Source organism: Gasterosteus aculeatus, chromosome 1, assembly GCF_964276395.1.
Source record: "Gasterosteus aculeatus chromosome 1, fGasAcu3.hap1.1, whole genome shotgun sequence".
Taxonomy (NCBI): domain Eukaryota; kingdom Metazoa; phylum Chordata; class Actinopteri; order Perciformes; family Gasterosteidae; genus Gasterosteus; species Gasterosteus aculeatus.
This window is the reverse complement of record NC_135688.1, coordinates 8,699,509-8,718,345: the sequence shown is the minus strand read 5'-3', so window position 1 is coordinate 8,718,345 and position 18,837 is coordinate 8,699,509. Positions and strand designations below refer to the sequence as shown.

At 43.0% G+C, this 18,837-nt stretch overlaps 1 protein-coding gene across 2 annotated transcripts in view; it reads right to left on the bottom strand.

Moving 5' to 3' along the window:
- LOC120821767 (cGMP-inhibited 3',5'-cyclic phosphodiesterase 3A) overlaps positions 1–18,837 on the bottom strand; it is a 34,560-nt gene that overhangs the window by 3,548 nt on the left and 12,175 nt on the right. The window contains exons 2-14 of one of the 2 annotated variants that reach the window (XM_040180765.2): positions 6,270–6,515; positions 4,268–4,413; positions 4,048–4,163; positions 3,713–3,956; positions 3,525–3,601; positions 3,213–3,433; positions 2,919–3,047; positions 2,615–2,726; positions 2,006–2,113; positions 1,670–1,872; positions 1,336–1,539; positions 947–1,108; positions 25–298 (exon numbers count right to left, since the gene is read on the bottom strand). In XM_040180765.2, coding sequence (XP_040036699.2) covers positions 25–298; positions 947–1,108; positions 1,336–1,539; positions 1,670–1,872; positions 2,006–2,113; positions 2,615–2,726; positions 2,919–3,047; positions 3,213–3,433; positions 3,525–3,601; positions 3,713–3,956; positions 4,048–4,163; positions 4,268–4,413; positions 6,270–6,515 — 2,242 coding nt within the window. The remainder of the gene's footprint in view (positions 1–24; positions 299–946; positions 1,109–1,335; positions 1,540–1,669; positions 1,873–2,005; positions 2,114–2,614; positions 2,727–2,918; positions 3,048–3,212; positions 3,434–3,524; positions 3,602–3,712; positions 3,957–4,047; positions 4,164–4,267; positions 4,414–6,269; positions 6,516–18,837) is intronic. The other variant, XM_040180774.2, reaches the window with a different exon arrangement.

Genomic DNA, 18,837 nt, shown 5'->3' with positions numbered 1-18,837 from the left:
TTCATTATTAAGAGGTCGTCTTACGGGAGGTGTTAGAACTCGTTGATGCTTCCTCATCCGTCATACCGTCCTGTTCTGTATCGCGTTCCTCTTTCTCCTCGTCTTTCTCTTCTTCTGGATCCGACTCCCCCTCAGGCAGGTCGACGCAGCATCCCGGCATGAGCGCGGCGGAGTCATAGGACGAGCACAGAGGTCCCACTATGTGAGCAATGAACGACTCCTGTAGTTTAGCGAGCTGCGGAGCGGAGCGGTCCATGAACGGGCTGATGGGAAGGCCCAGGGTTGCTTCTTCGTCACCCTGGGAGGAGTGAAAACAAAAGCAAATGTGCGAGAACCAGAGAAATTGTAAAAGTGATGGAAAATGGAACATTATATTTTTGAATGATGAGACATTGAGAGAATGAAAAGAAGTTCTACTGTCCTATATTTTTATAGCGCCAAGATGACAAAAGCTATTGACTAGAAAATAATCCTGCAGTCTCTTCAATCAACTTAACATTCCGTTTTTAGGAATACAGGATATTTAATTTCAGACTTTGCAAACCGTCTTAAATGTGTAGAAAATAAATAAGAGAACATGGGGGTTTTACCCACAGCTGACCTGATAAATGCATTAAAACAATGTCTGTCGGTCTGTTAAGCTCAGGTAAATAGTACATTTTTTTACGCACCAACTCTCACACACACACACACACACACACATAGTGTCTTGGCAAAAATGTGGTCCTACAGACACGCTTTTTCTCGAGGGGGCCAAACAACGGTCACAGTCCTCACAACGTATCCTCCATACAGCCTGCTTCTTGGCTTGTGCTCGTTGCCTTCCTTGGCGACCATCCGACAGCCTGCAAGCAGCAATTGATGCTCCGCCTCTAAGGGACACGTCTAAGGCGTCTAAATGCTAATAACTTTAAAAGGGAGATTTTGAGGGAGACGAGCCGCATACTTGTTCGTAGAACTCGTTTACGATCCCCTCCGTCCACTGCAGGTGCAGCTCCTTGCACTTCAGCGGCCCATTGACGTCAGCCAGCTTGATGCACATCTGGCACACCAGCAATCGGTCATTTTCGTTGGTCCAGTCAATACCAGACACCCCTTCGTCACCCACCTGGGGGATGTGCAAAGGAAGCTTTATGTGAAGATGGAAAACACAGCTCTGGATTGTTAAGAGTTCCCCACTTAGCGGTTGTCAGCTTGAGTTCTGGACTAAAAGACCAATTTTTTATTACAGGAACAGAACAAATTGATCAATCAAAGCTGAGAATAGACAATCATTGATATATTTTGGACTGTAACTTTTTTGTTCTACGTTTAATTATAGATATCTTATCTTACCTTTGCATTAAACTCTGCAAGGAAGTCAAAGTGCTTTTTGAGGTCCGTGGCCAGAATAGCTTCAATGACTAGGAAGCGGAAGCGCTTGAACTCCACGTGTTCAAGGTTAGCCAGGAAGTTATACTCAGGTCGAGACATGAAGAGGTTCCACGCCGAAGCTGCATGATGGTTTTCCAAGACTGAACGATCATTGTACAGAAGAGCCTACGACGGGAGGTCAGAGGAGAAAATGAAACCAACACTCTCGGCATTCAAGATGTAAGCTGCTATCGTCTGGTGTTGGTCATTTTATTACATATATATATGTAATATTCATGCTGCTGTACTGATTTACCTGTGGTGCACTAGTAGCTACTAGAAAGGCGTTGGTTCTTCCAGGATGGTCATAATCGTGCATGGCGGCAGCTACGTACAGGGCCATGAGCTCCAGGCCGGGGATAAGGCCGGCCAGCGAGCCGTAGCCGTCTTCCAGCACAGAGTTCATCTTGGACACAAGGAAGCACGTGGCACCGGCGTTAATGCCATTCTCTGAGTCTACTGAAAAATAAACACAAAAAAACACACAGCACTTTCCTCAGTCACTGAGGGGGAAACATGGTATGTAAATGTGAAGGTAGGGATCGAATGACCAGTCAATCAATCAATCAATCAATCAATCCATCATAATCACCTGAGTTCATCCCATTCTCCGTCAGAGCGCTGGGCAGGCCTGGTACGGGCTGAGTGGTGAGGTACCAAACAGCATGTAGCACGTCAGTGGCGTGGGTCCGGTTGTGATCTGGGGAGAGTCAAATAAAATGCCAGTTCACACCAGTGGAGGGCGGTAAAACCACTGTGATCAAGAGACAGCTGCAGTGGTTTTAAACATTATTTAATTTAAATTTTATATCTATAAAAAAAACAACAACAAATGAAGCCCCTTGCAGAGAGAGAATGTGGCAAAGCAAAAACAAGGGGCTTCTGCCTGTAATGTAATGTATCATGTTGAACCATTATGGTATTTGGTATGCTGCTCACTATTAGGCATCCTGATCGTAAGTATCAGTATCGTATTGTAAGTTAATATTACTTTTTGTAATACTATTTCATTTGCTGAAAGAGAGCAGTTCAGACATTTCTATAAAAGTGGGCAGATTTGACTAATTACTAAAAGCAAAAAGTGTGCCTTTTGTTTTATTACTGTGACGACGCAATGCATCCCCCTTGTGGCCGATGAAGGTAATGCTGGGTATCAATATTTTACTTGAAGAATTGGAGAAAGTGGAGATCTTCTACTCACAAGGAATGACCCTGTATCCGTTTTCCAAAGCATGGAAGTAGTTCATGAACTCTTGCACAGGAATTCTGAACGTCTCGAATAGACCTGTGTCTTCAAAGAGCTTATAGGAAACCTGGGATGTTAACATGAGGAAAACACATTAGCTCTTATCTTTTTTTGTACAGGTTCAGATGTTAAGCTTTGTCAAGGCAGCTCCCATTCCCCAGCACATGTTTTCTGATAGAACGGTCTACTATCTGTATGTGTTTTCGTTATATAAATGTCATCTGGGTTTGTCGACATTTTCCCACTAATCCCTCTTTACCTGACTGAGGATGCAGCCTTGAGTCTTCTCCACTAAACTGAATATCGGAAAGTTCCAGTTGTTGAGTTGACTCAACAGAGGCTCCAGCTCTGGCAGTGTTACAGGCTCCGCTGCCAAGATCGGTTTTTCCTACCAGGTAAAAGGGAGTGAGGGAGGAAGGGAGGGTGGGGGGGAGGTCAGAAAGGAAAAAAAACCTGTTTATGTCACCAGAGTATGACGCTCAACAACGTGCTTTGATCGTTGTTTGATTCCACACATAGATACACGTGACTAGACTTGACTTTTTCCCGTTACCAGATGAATCCTCTCGCTGGCTTCCTCCGGGGAGGGCAGGAGCGGGTGAAGGACGATGCCCTCCGCCAGATACTCGCTGCGAGCTTCCCTCGCTTCAGGCAGCTTCTTGCCTCCCTCTCCCTCCTCTTCGTTCTGCGCAAAGTCGCTGCTGTCACTGTGGTTGGTCTCGTAGGTGCTGTCGTAGGTGCTGTCATAGTCCGAGGAAGCGACGGCGCGCTCATCTGAGGAGACATCACGCATGTTAGACGTTTTTAACTCGTAGATCGCACTCGTGGTGGCTGCTACCGCGGCCTGCAGCTGTCAGCCGTTTACCTGGATGGGGTATTCTGTCCCCTTTGTCGGCTGATTCCGCCCTGCGATTTAGCCGGTGGTTGAATGGCCTTCCACAGCTGGTCGAAAGAGAGCAAAGAAACACGCACCCGTTTTCAATCCTACAAAATCTACAACAAAAAAAAATGTCCCTGCTCTACTCCACTGTGTGCGATCGGGATCTGTGTTACCTGCCGCAGAGTGACGGAGGCCGCCAGTAAGGGGTGGTGGAGCTCGGGGCGCTCTGACTGTGAGTCAAAGCCTTGTGGTGGCTCTTGTGGGCCACAGGGTCCGGGCTTCGCTCGGCCAGAGGCCCGGGCGGCTCCGGGAGCTGCACCGAACACGTCGTGACGGTGGGGCTTGAGACCGGCGTGCCCTGCACAGGGGGAGACGGGCACGGGGAGCCCAGCGGGGACTCGTTGGAGGAGGGGAAACCTGACAAAAGACAGCGTTACGGACGCTGATTTCAGTTTACTCAACGTACTCCACTTGTTGTCTCAGCGCACACACACACACACACACACACCTGGTCTTCCCGGTGGTTTGCCGTGGAGGTGGTTGGACGTGACGGAGACAGCGCAGGAAGCAGACATGGAGCGACTCTTTGAGATGGTCATCATCACTGAGTTGTTCCATGACTCACTGATGAATAGCGTTAAAAAAAAAAAAGAACCCATCACTGTCACAGTTAAAAACTACCGTGGTCCTAGTTGATTGTCGTGCGTGAGCGTGAGCGGAAGCCTTACCTGTCGCCAGTGTGTTTGATGCTGGCTGAGCGGTCTCGGCGTACAGGGCCCGGCTCTAAGGTGGGCAGACCCGTAGCCGAGGTGGTCGTGGTCCAGGTTGACGAGATTCTCCTCAGCAATCCCGGGGGCAGACTCCGTCTTATACGCTGTAATAACGACAAACAAACAGGTTTGCAATTGAAACCAAGTAATGTTTGCACGCTTTTTCGAAACTGCAACAAAAATGCCTTGTCTGTGTGTATATTGTAAATGTGACTGCTATTGTATATATGTATACAATTTATGCCGCAATGCTGTTATTTCATCTTCTAAACCAGATTTATTTGAGAATGACAGGCAAGGTTGACAGAGAGAGGTAACATTTGCTTGAAAAAATGTCAGCGAGAGACTAAATACAACAGGAAGGAAAAAGCCAATACCTTTCCTCACAAATATTCCTTGATTCAATATTTGGTCTAGTAGAGAGTTTAGCATCAGGTACAACAACAAGTTTTATTATCCTGGAAAAAAGTTCAGTTTTTTTGTGGATGACAGAACGGAAAGTAGAAAAGTGGTGTTTGTTTCCCCCGTGGTGACGATAAATCACACCCACGCACCCAAACACACACACACACACACACACACACACACACACACACACACACACACACACACACACACACACACACACACACACACATGACTGATGACTGCATAGCGCTCTGTGGTACACTTCCCTCCTGTAGTTAAAAAAAGCTAATCAAAGCCTTCTATTAGCATGACACAGCGAACCGAATCACCAAATCTAACAGTTGCTTTATGCAAACTCACAAATCTGCAAAGAGCTTAAATGACACATTGCGTTTGGCTACGAGGGTTTGAGCATTTGAGTGCAGCCAGGCGCTGTTAAGGCTGCTTGTCACTTACGTGGTGGGCTATCCTGCATTGCTTCACACGCTTTATTTAGTTTCCTTGCAGCCTTAAGTGAACAGACACATTTTGAAGCACTGGCCTTGTAAAACATTAAAAAGCCCTCTGGAAGGCAGCGGCTCGTTGTTAGCTACATTCAGAGGCCCACACTACATCAGCAGTGACGGAGGAAATGGAGGTGGTGTCTGCAAGAAGAGGTTCTGCTGCATACAACAAAACGTAACTTAGATACAACTGGCTCTTTCCTCTGGTTTCACATATTTAAATATATTTTTGTTTGTTGCATTTTATTGTGGTAAACGTAATTGTTGCCTAAAGGGAAACTCCAACGATATTACACATCAAGGGCTGATTGCAAGTCATTAGAAGTACTACTAAATATAGAAAAATGGATGCTTTTGCAGCTCCAGCGGGAGCTGCATGAAATCTGATCAAGGGTTTCAACAACAGAAGAGTCCGGGGGTGTTGAGTTAAAGATATGAGCATACCAGACCTCTGCAGCTCGCGCTTCTTTTCTGCTCTGTAGCGGCTACAACCATGAGATCCCTGCATTTCAACAGAACGTCCTATAGAACGTCCTCTATGTAATGTAGACGCATGGTTTCCACAAGGATGGAGAATGCATAAATAAAAAAAGACAAATTCTCTGGTTGCGCTGAATGGATTTTTTGCATGGATTTTGAAAAGTACCCTTTTCAAATGAAGTAATATCTTAATTGTGATGAATTGTAAGCAGCTCATTTCTACCTCTTGGAAAACCTTTCTATCAGCAATGTAAAGGCGACATGACAGCGTGTTTGTTATTGCATAACGAGAAGAAAAAATCTTTGGATGCCTCAGAGTTAATTGAGGATCATTGCAGAGGTCCTGACCTTCAGGTTGATTTTCCAATCTGTATTAATCAGCATTATGCAACAGACCACATAATTCCTATGATCAGTCTTGAGGCATTTAGTCCTTCTGGGAGGACAGTCAGTGCTTCCTGTTAGCGGTAAACAATCAAATCAAGTTTAAACCCTTATGTCAGCAAAATTCTAAATTGGGTTTGAACATGGCTTTTCATGTAAATAAAAACGCATTTGTAAGTATTTACCTTTGGAATGGCCAGCCTCTCTGCTCTTTCGGGCCCCTCCTCAGAGTCAGAGCAGGTGTGCGTGTCTGCAGGAATGCGGAGCCGGTGGAGGGGCTGCAGGCTGATCTGGGTGCCGAGGAGGTTGCTGACGGCCTTCAGAGAGCTGCAGGTGTTGGGGGGCAGCGAGGGGTCTGCCAGCAGGTCGGAGATGAGGCCGCGGGCCTCGCCCATCACCGCGATGTCCACCACCACGCTCGTGCTCGACGGCTGTGGAGGAGAAGAGAGGACGAGGATGAGATGACCATCCTTTGTCCGTGTCCTCTGATGATGCGGTGAACAAACATCGCAGCTTCTTTATCTTCGCAGAGAGAGAATAATCCGTCTTTATTGTAAATGAAACGTTGTTCTGCGGCCCGAGGAGGAACAAACCATGAGATCATGGTGTGGGCTAGCTCAAGTCTTAAAATGCAATAAAGTAATTCAACGTCATTTTCTGACACATGAGTACAAACAACAAAACGAAATACGAGAAAAGACATACAGTCATTTGTTCCAATGTTTCCAAAAAGAGAAGAATACAAAGAACCACTGTGTGTTGGATCTTTACAATTACATTTTGTGAATCATTTAATCAATCCATTAAACCGGTTGAATTTGGAAATAAAATGATTCAACACAGCATGAAAGGCAGGAACATTAAGAGGCACAAACATATACAAGTAACCTGCCCTCAACCATCTTGGGAGCTTCAGCCAGATTCTAAAAGCATCATCATCAACCACCGGAATCTGTTTCATTGTTTCCTCGCTCCGCCTGCACCACCAGTGGTGATGCCGTATAGCGCGGAGTACAGTAGGCTCTAAAGAGAGCTGTCGTCACATCATCCGCACACACACAAAATGTACCTGCCAGCATATTGGCTTCTGCATACAGTTTGCTACACTGGAGCTGCGCATCGTCATCATCGCTTAGATCATCCCTGATGTGACCCAGATACATCTCGCTGTATGTACCACGCTTAGTTCCTGGCCTTCCACAAGAAGCGAAGGAACACTTGGGATCCTCCTTGGATCGTACGCTGCACAGTGAGCGTGAGCCATTGCTTGGAGACATTAAAGCTTTCCTTCAGGCATTAATACATAAGTCTGTGCTATGTTTCTTTTTAAACCAAATGGATTGCCAGTGGTTATTATGTATTCTCTAAGCCTATCTAAGATATTAATTTATTTGTTCTAATTAATTTGTTCTAATACCGTGGAATGTAAATGTCAGTGCTGGATATTTAACTGGTTTTATCTCATACTGCTGGGATTCACCAAAACGGTCTGCATAGAGTCAGGAAGTACGCTGCACCTCAACAACCCAGAGGAACACACAGCAACAAACACTGCAACTCTATGGTCAAGCACGCTTTAGATGTTCTGCTGCTTTCTGGTCAAGGACACATGCTTTGCTCACTGGGTCATCGGGTCCAACAAACACACCAGCATCACGAGGAACAGGACACAGTGTGTGTGTTGATCCTTTAAAGAATAACTGCTTACATCTGGCCGTCACTGATTCATCGTATTGAAAGCTCATCTATGTGAAAAGTCGACCATATACAGGTCACCGTTTGCTAATAAGCTGCTCATTAGCTTATAATAAATTACCAGACACTGAAACGTTTGTATCGACTCGTACAAATGTGAATATACCTGTACAGTACGTGCATGAATGCAAAATTTGTATTCATTTGTATTCAGAATTTGTAATGAGCAAAGTTAACTCATGTGAATGCATCCAAAACTTGATTGAAATTGGTTGGTTGATATTTTATGGAATCTAACGGTCTAACGGAGCAATGAGTCACATTGTGTTTTCAAGTCACAAAGGGACCAAACTCAAAAAATGGAGTACGGTTGGATAAAAATATATACTAACTAGCTTCTGATTTGAGGTGTGGTGATACGCAACTCATTAAGTAGCTTTGGAGGATCAGAAATACAAATTTCACCCTCCCAAAACAGAAATAGATTCATAGATTCTGCGGAATTAGTAGAAAAACAAAAAAACCACACCATTTGGTAACACAGACAGCTGCAACGGGGACTATGCACCGCACAGAGAGTTGGAGGTGAGGGAACTTTGTTTGCAGCTCTGGAGCCTCACTGAACTCTGGATGAACTGTGTTATAAAACAGTACTGTTAGACTCATAGCTGATCACACAGTTATTCTGCACATTTTTTGAAGCAGTATTTCTCCCACTTACGCCTGTGATGTTGACTATCCAAGTCACAGTCATGAAGCTTTGTGAATGATTACAAAATCTAGGGAATGAATGACAGTGACTGGAACAGAAAGCTAAAAACGTATTTTCTTCATTAGAGGAAGAACATTAGTGGTGGATATTGATCGTCGAAACAAGAGACAAAACATTACAAATATTTTTACAAACACAGAAAATATTTTCAATCCTTTTCAGAGGTCATTTTAAATATTTCTTATTTTTTAATGCTCCTAATGGAGCCGTATATAACAACCGGGATGCTTTCATGCCTTTAAAGTTAGACCAGTATTTGGATGATGTACGGTAAATGTCCCCCCTAATGTAACCGTCTTTCCTCTTCACATCCTGAGGAAAGCCGACAACAACCCCAAATAAAATGCCTTAAATAAAAGAGGTCATGGAACAACGTACCATTGCTAAGATGGGCCTATAAGGACATTCAAACTAGCCGTCATGTTTTCTTATCCTCCCATCCAGCTCTCTTCCCGCATCCTTCTCTCCCTCGCTGTGCCAACGCATGAAGCAAATTCGCTCACGTGATCCCTCCATCCATAAGCCTTCCCTCTCCCATCTGCCCGTTTCCCGAGGCTACTCGGCTTGGCATCCAGCAGCAACCCCGGCTTTTGGCTTCCAGCTTGTATCTTTGCCTTTTTTTTACTTATTATTTCTCTCCGCATACACAAAGTCACTTTTCTGTACATGTATCTGTTTCTGCACTTCCTCTGAAATGTAAAAAGGTGGAATAAAGGGGAAAACGTAAATCTATACTTAAAATAACAAAAGAACCCCGCCTCTGTTGTTCAAACAAAGTGACAGATGATTCTCAGACAGATTGCACAAGCTCTTTAAACAAGTCCCAGCTCCGTGATGTGATCAGTAAATGCATCAAGCACGCAGGAAGATGCGTTTCCAGGAAGAGTGCGTGTCTGCATGTGCGAGTGTGCGTGTGTCACCTCAACCTGAACAAAACCCATTAGACCACTCCAGAGCTTTATGACATCCTGCTATTGTGACATTTACCTACTACCTGGCAGTAATGGTCTCTGGTCAGCTAATGCCAGGCAGAGAGTGAGATAGAGTAGTGTGTGTGTGTGTGTGTGTTTTAGCTGTTTTAAGGTCACATTAATCTATTTGATGTGGGATATTCAAGCATTTCAAAAAAAGGCCAGGATGCATGTGTGCATTTGCAAGCTCTTTCAGTGCAACATGCATAAGTATTTGAGCGTCACAGAGCGGCGTGCTGGTAGAGACGCGGTGGGGGGGCCTGGCGAGGAAGAAGGTTATCGATTCCTTCCAGCGTAAAGGCCCACAGGAGACAGCAGGCGGAGCGATGGTCAATGAGTAAATCAACAGTGGGAACAGATGAGTGTACACACACTCACACGCACACACTCACACACACACACACACACGTGTGTACCAGAATTGCCCCTCAGGACTGTCAGGCTTTCAGAGTATTACAGGACATGCTGTGCACAGAAAGATGGGTCATAACCCCTTAACAAAGACATTTTATCCAACATTTCCAGAAAATAGCACTGAACAAAATGATTCTTCACAGGCTAGCCCCTCTATAATGTTGTTTTCTCTATTAAATGACCTTCACTTTGAGGATTTAAAAGGCAACTAGCACAAGAAACTCACATAAGGAAGTCCGCATATACTTGTCTGTTCTTCCAACGGGGATGTACACTTTTACTCTTGCAATTACTATTATCCTATTTGTTATATCCCCTCTCCCTTATTTCATTTATGCCTTTTCCCCCTTTTATCACAATTCTTTTTAGTTTCTACCCTCGTACTACAGCGCTCGACTGAGAAACAGTTAGGAGGTGTGTAGGCAGAACAGCCATGAAGGCAGATGGTTAAAACAGAGACAGAGAGAGAGAGAGAGGATCCGAGTCCCCGAGCAGGCCATGTAGTCAAGTGAAAAGGAGGAAGACTCCTCCACAAAGTAATCCACAACAACTCTAAACACAGCACCACAGTGGGGAGCTGCCCGTTGTTTCAGTTCTACTACACCAACCGTAGAGAACAAAACGATTAAATAAAGAGAACGTTTTCACACTGCTTTGATATTAGGGCTGAAAGTAGCCAGCGAAATATGCCTAAGTCAAGGTTAGGTGGAATACAATGAAACTATGCAAACCATTGTGTAAATGTGAGAAAACACATCCAGCAGAACAGGACAACAGAGTGACAGTGAATGTCTCATCAGTACCTTCACCCTCCTGCCAACGAACACCAGTGAGTGGATGACCTAAAAACTCAGGAAGCTTCATTTAGACGTTGCTTCAAGTTGTCCCATTTAAACAATCTCATCATCACTGATTAAATGGCTTTTTCCTGCACAGACAAAGCCCATACACCCAAACTAAGAGGGACTCCAGTTTAACCAATGCTGTACCTGTTTGGGGAGGTGTGTATTGTCCTGATGGCGTCCCATGACACTGGCCGAGTGTTTTCTCTGCATCATATGTGTTAAACCCACCGGTAAATCCCGATCTCGATTCCTATAGATATCCTCTCTTTCCATCCTTTAACCCTTGTTCACTCGTAAACGTTTTAAGAATCTCAATCCAAAGCAACGGACGTTTCAATAACCATGGTCCACAGACACTTCCTCGCCCTCTCCTCTCCCCTCGTCTTCTTCATGGACCTCCCTCCGTCCTCTCACCCGCCCCTGCACCTGCATCTGCCAATTGAAAAGGTTCACTGGTGGTTCAGGGGAGAGAAGACCTGCATTACACCTAAATCAGTTGTATTGAAAATACCTGGTTGCTAGGATACAACGGGACAAAGATCAAAGTGACTCGAGTGTGGACCATAAAATCCCGGGTTTGGGGCTCGGTTGGTCACAGTTGTACTACGCCCACCACTTGTCAAGTGTTTCGCGAGATAGCAGATGCATAAAAGCCGAGCAGCAAGTAAGGTGCATTATCGGAGCAGAGCTTCCTGCATCGGGACGCTGTTGCAAATTGATTCATAAAAAGTCTGTTAAGGCGGTAGTTTTGTTGTTCGCTTAAACAGCAGATGCACGTCCAGTATGAGCAAAATGATGGAATGTTTAAATATTAAGTCTAAACCAGTATAATCTATTGTTGGGGGGCATGGCTTAAGGTTTACCAAAAGTTTGTTTGTCTGTAAGAACATGCTGGTTTGAGCCTTGAAGTAAAAAGTAAAATCATCCATATGTGTACACGTTGAAAAGTAGCCAATGGTCACTTCTTATCCTAAATGTTATGAATGAACTTGGACTTTTCGGAATATCTTTCTTAACCATGCTTTGTAAAAGTTTATGTCAAGCTAGTAAAACACTAAATAAAACTGCTAGAAAGAGCCATGGAGTATAAATAATGCAACGTGAAGAGTGTCAAACATTAAGCCAAGCAAAAAGTGCCGGATACTTTCCTCATTATAAACCAGTGTTGAACATATTCAGATTTGCATGAAAACGTTGTTCTATATTTTTTCCCCACCAGAGAGACTTGATACCGATGCGCGAGGAACACTGGCCAGGCTTTCAGCCAATTCCAATGAAAACCCAGATAAAATTCAAGATTTAAATAATAATAAAGTATAATAAACACTTAACAGCTACTTCAGAAAACAAAGCTACTTAATTCCTTAACTTAAACAGGTGTTGGCAGAGGACAGGCAAATAATCAGACAAAAGTAGAAGGATCTACCGACATAAACCACAGGAGAGACTGAAAGGGGCTTTATTAAGGCATTCAGCAATTAACAATTAAATCAACACAAAGCTGGGAAAAATGATGCCAAACACAAACGCAGCATTCCTGCCTCCTTTTCCTCAGGCCTGCACTGACCTGGGATCTGCTCAGAGCTCGCTTGAAGTCCCATTCTGGCTGGCACATAATGTGGAGCTACCAGCATACGAATAGAAACTACTTCCAGAGACCTTTCCACTCCGTGACACAAGGCAGCACCGCTGTATCTATGCACACGTCTCTCTCCTTTAGCTACTCCTCCCTTCACCCCCCTCTCTGTCAACCCGTCTAAAAATAAAAAAGGAGCGGGCGCTGCTGATGAAGAAAAGAAAAGAACTAGTCACTCCTACCGCCGGAGGGCTGATCCACATACGGCTCCCCGCCACCATCTATCTGCCCGCCTTACTACAATCACCTTCCATCTTTGGTTCAATGAGAGGAAACTGTCATTCAATTTCAGTCAAACCATCAAAGGGGCTTCTCAGGAGTTTTCTCCTGTTTCTGCGATTTGTGCATAGCTGGAGTAAAATATGCTCATCCCAGACCCATCTGTGCACTACACACACAGAGTATAAGAGGGTTCATTTAAAGCTGCAACAGGCAACCGGTAACCCGATATGGCAGCAAGATGCGACTGTTTGGACTATTGCTGAAATTTGTAAAGTTCAAGACAATGAAGAATTCATGGGGTGTGTTCGCTTTCCACCTGAATGTCATGTTACTGTCACCGGGTGGGGATGAAGAAGAGCCAGAAATAGTCCATCGGATATTAAATTCAAATTTAACCATTGCTGTGTTAGAAAAACATGATCTTTATGCATTTTCATTTTGATAAATGATGTCAGGTGCAGGGGGCTTGACACTTGTCATCATGCTGTACTTCACAGCTCAGGCTAATAGCTTCCTTAGATATGGTTTCTCAGCTTGAATAGTGCTTCATCCCCCACAGTTAAGAACTATACATTCGTGGGAGGGGGGGTATTTAAAAACGTTCTCCTGTGGAGCTTCACAGCACTTATATTTTGATCCCTTGCCAGCCTCCACAACTAAGAACAAAGGCTGACACAATAATCACCGGCTTGCAGCACAGTTTAAGTTGTATCGCTATAGATTTAAAATTCAAGAAACGAAACAACTTGGTCAAAGTAACTATTCTGGTTATGTAATGTTTAACACATACAGTATTCAAAAACCAGTGAATGAACAATGAATCCGGACATTATGGTTCCTTTTAAGTTGGAAAAAAAGGCACTGCTGGTATGAGGTAATATCCACAATAAATCACAACATTTTAAAGTGTTTATGGAAAAAATGACAAATGACTGGTTATGCCACAGCTACGTTGTCAGAAAAATATAATTGACGGCTCCTTATCGTGCTTAAGTGCTGATTTTCAGATTCTCCAGAAAGACTGAACTCGCTGTTTTTTGAGTAGAAATTGATTTTGTAATTCCAACCAGATAAAATAAAGACTACTCTTTTCATTAAAATACAACAAGCACTGTTAAACATGAAGTCTTTACAACATTAAGGCCATTTACAGTCAAGAGCTTAACGTTGAATTCACTTTGTGTAAACATAGCTTTGGCTCTATAGAATCTTCTATTAATTAAATAAGGTAAATATACAGAATGTGTCTTGTTCATAATTCCTTCATAATAATGATCATTTTAATAACCGTTGGGGGCAAAAGTCCACTGTGCACGCCCGTGTGTGTCTGCGAGCGTGTGTCGCGTATGTAACCGCACAAGCTGTCATAGTTTGTAGGCTGATGTTGAAATGGCACGAAGCGAGTTGACCCGACTGTCATCCACTGGGGATGACTTTGCATTTTGAATGGCAGATGAGATAATCTGCCTAATACAGTGGATTCATGTTATATGTGAGCCCCAGGGGACGGGATGGAGGTTGTTTGCACCGTAACGCTGAATCCCACTGAACTACCATCACGTAAAATAATCAGAACCTCTTTTCTATTTTGTTAATGATGTTTACTTAAGATTCAGATGGTTCCATATTGAAGTAATGAAGCAGTCGCAGTGCTGCATGACGGCAGAAATCATACTTTGGAAGCTCAAATGAGTTCCTTTTCTGTCCATGACAAACAACACACACATTTCAGCTTCTATCATCTACTTGAATCCTCCTCGGTGCTCTTTTGTTGCTCGAAGGCCTCCATTACAGCTCAAATACACATGGCATGTCAAATCTATAAGAGTCTGGGAAATCACAGCGGCTTAATGCTCCTCTGAGCCGTATAATCCTTCACAGCTCCATCATTCATTCTTAAGAAGACTGCTCCTAAATGCACTCATGCACATTCATGCATAGTTCATATGAGCATAGGTTAAAACCAAAGTAAGGATGGTTCTTCTTCTCATGCAAACACTTACATTGCTGGAGAAGCCGGACCTTTGCGTATTTCACATGCGTTCCAAACTTGGTCAACAACTACAATCTGTTACTAATTACAGCTCTGTTGTTGAGAGACATTATTCACCAAGCTCTCCCAATTAAAGAAGAATGTAACAAAAAAAAAAAAAAACCACTGTAATCTATTGTTACTACAATATGTAGTATTCATTGATGATGTACTGTATGCTAATCACGACTGCTGAATGGCATGTAGCAGTTCATCAATATCTAACGAATCATTATAACAAAAAAACACATAACACAACACTGTTTTTAGGAGCCGCTGTCAACGATTGCTACTAAAATGATTATTACTAATCACATTGCTATTATTGTCAGCATACACTTATACTAAAGACTCTACGTCTTCCCCGGAAAGAAGCGCTCAGGTTTCCGTGGATGGGGGTTAAATCTGAAAGGGTGGTTGCTCCTGACATCCGCTGCAACAATCCCTGCTACACATTATTATCAGTAGTCACATCACTATTGCTGACACCTTTGTTATAATTCTTATTCTAGTACGTCCACTGTTATTATTTGTATTTTAAATTATTATGGTGCTTCAGTATTTCTGTCATGTGCACTGAATGTATTGTAAATCTTTTACGTTGTTCATTCCTCCACCGCTCTGCCTCTTTTTCTCCCCGTTAATGTTTTCTTTAGGGGAGTTATTCCTGTGCCGACGTGAGGGTTTCCGGGACAAAGGATCCCGCAGTGTCCAGATTGTAAGGCTGAATTTGTGATTCTGAGCTGAACTAAATAAATGTAATATAATCTACCTGGATCAATATATGCAAGTGTGGATTTACGCATTCACTCCAACACATTAACGCACACTCACGCGCATGCTCTGTGTTTGTCACGACTCAGACGCTGCAGTCCTGAATAACGCAGCAAGCCAGAGCAAAACCCCTACTGGCCAGCAACTGTTCTTACTAGATCCCAGCTGGAGCAGACTAAAGAGACAGAGGAAAGGGACGTAACAAACAGAGTGATGGTCGCAAATCAAATTAGGAACAAACAATAAAGAAATAATTATCTTATAAATACATAAAAAAGATGAACTACTGTATAACGTGTATAATTAAATTAAAAACAACGACAGACACCAAAGACCATTAAATGTGTCTAATCTGATATATCATCACCTCATCCAACCTTTTTTAATCTAGTGGGTAAAATGTAAAATATTGCATTGAAACTTTATGTCCATTTCATGTCCAAATCAATGAACTGTATTCTTCACAGGTATGCTTAACATGGGGCAAGCTGTGTTGTGCATGAAAAACTATTTACATCATATATTTATTGCAAAGTTACATTTAGTAAATCATAAGCAAAATTTGTTCAAATTGTCCTAATCCAATTCACCAAAATATTTCCAATTATGATAATAATTATTTGCAGTGAGATAAAAGCAGAATCATCAGATGATACGGCAACTTCTCACTAACTCGTTCATAGTAACCCCAAAAATCACTGTCCACACACTCACACCACACACTGGTAGCTTCGCCAAAAGGTCTTGGCACAGCTACCAGTGTATGTATGTGTGTGTGTGTGTGTGTGTGTGTGTGTGTGTGTGTGTGTGTGTGTGTGTGTGTGTGTGTGCATGTGTGCATGTGAGAGAGAGAGAGATTGGGCTTCTTGGCTGCACGATGATGACTCACCCACCCACACACTCACAAACGTGATTTCAGAAATGCACTCATCGCCGTCATTACTCAAAACCACGTTAGCGCTGCCGATGCTAATTGTTTCCAATCAGCACATCAGGGGTCCCGTCAAAGCACTATGAAACCAGACCACACCAGAGATCGCTTATCCATCTCATCACGCGCTCGCCTCACGCCGTCCAGCGAGCGCTTGTTCGTCAGAGTGCACATGCGAGAGATAATTGTCAAATTATCAAAAGCTCGATGGCCGTGGCCAACACTAAGGATATTTAAGACTAAGGACCATCCATATATTTGACACAACGCATGTTTTTTTTTTTTTTTAAAAGACTGTGAGTATGAAGACTATAAATAATGTAAAGTCAATTCTTCCTATAATGAATTCCCTCTCTTGGTGGCTCTATACTAAAAGTATTACAAAAGTCAGTACACATTATCTTCTGGGCACTAGGAATCTCTGTAAAACATGTGGGGACAATCCATCCATGCAAGTTCCCCTGAATTTGGTGCATTCCCAGAAGTCACAGTCAGATGACTTGTTCCAACTAGTTATGAATAAGTAAAAGTAAGCAAGAGAGGAAGGGCAAGGACTGTTTTAAAAGCACTTTTCTCACATTCTAGTAAATATGCTGTACAAATATAAAAATGTTAACACAATAAGATGACAACAAAATCTATTGTAGATAAACCATTGGTGTTTTTTGTTCACTGTCGGGGGAGACATTCACAAAACAGGTAATCATGTTTATCTTTATATTTATTTTTGGAGCCTCTTTTGTCCCAAATGAACAAACTGTGTTGACAGAAGCCACTGTCCTCCTCAGGCAAGTATGTGTGTGTGCAGCAGAGTTGCATGACTAAGCCTTTGCATGCAGTGTCAAGTAAATGCATGCATTGCATATGTCAGCACATTTGGATTTATATTTTTGTAATTTCCATTTGTGCCTCACAAACAAACTACTCATGAAGCTGTGGTTTGGCAGTTGCATGTGATCATATGTCTGGTAGCATGATGTATTGTATCTGCTGATGTGTTGAATGCTAATTATAACTATTCCCTGAATAATACATGCACCAAATTTCAACACTGTAAATGAAGAAGATAGGAGGTTGCTTTGTTGACTTCATACTTATACACTTCATATGTATAAGTATGCATGTTTTCAAATGGCAAAGCCAGAAATCTATATGATCAAGATTTTAGATAAGATGCTAATTTATATTGTGTTAAATTACAAATCTTTTCAATTATATTCCTTATTTTTGGTTCTTTTTAGGTTTTTCAAATAGTGGATTGGATGAGAGAGGACATTGCTATCTGATTATTATGTCTGTAAATGATTTCTCAATTTGATATAACATTTCAAGGTATATCACTGATGGTGTACAGAATGTGGCCCATAAAAAGATATCTCCATACATAGCAGACAGAATGGAAATAGGGAGCATTCATATTCTTGCACAATCTACTTGTCATCTTTACTTCACTGAAGCTGAATCACATGCATACGGGCCCTCATGCATGCACATAACTCATCAGAAAACACACACCCATACACACACACACACACACACACACACACACACACACACACACACACACACACACACACACACACACACACACACGCACTATTTCTTCCCCATCTTCCTCCTCCCTCCAAGGCTCCACGGCTAAGTGGGGTGCTTTTCCCTTGTGTTGTTGTACCCATGTTAGGCTACTGACGCCAGCTTGTCATTCTCTACTCCTATTACTGCGAGGGAGTGCGTCACAGCTCCCGCTAACCTACTTCTCCCTGTCAGCTTCCTGCTCTCGCTGATTGACACCAACGTTGCCGAGCGGTAGCAGTTTCAGAGTCCCATGAGAAAACAAACGTGAGCGTCCAGACACTGGTCTTCCATTTGGAGCTGCATGTATCACGACTTACATCCTAGTTTGTGTCTGGGCTTCTGGACGTTTTGCTTTTTCACGTTTCCCTTAGCAAATACTTGTTATGGGAGATAACTCATTATAGGTACAATAGTTGTTCAACAACACTGTTTCTGATGTACTTAGATTTGTTTTAGTTACATGTTGTGCTAATGAACATGTCATTTAATAGCTATTCTATGGACAGTTATATGCAAAAGAATAAGTCATATTCTGACCAAAAACGCATTGACATTAGCACAAGCTGCATCAAGCCTGCAGGAACCAAACGAGTCAGAGTCACATATACATTAGATGTGTGTGTGTGTGTGTGTGTGTCTGTGTGTGTGTGCATGGCGAGCTCTACGCGTGTGCTTGATTGAGGCATAGTGAGAAGGAGATAGTTTTTGTATGTGCAGTGTGTGTGCCATCCTGTACCCACATCACAGCTCCACACATTATTCTGCTCTTCAGATGAGAACCAAGCTCTAACTTCATTACGCTTCATCCCAGTGTGCAGAGAAAACTGTATATAGAAGGGGTCCAATTATTTCGGAACATTGAAACTTGGCCTGAAATAGGCTCTCT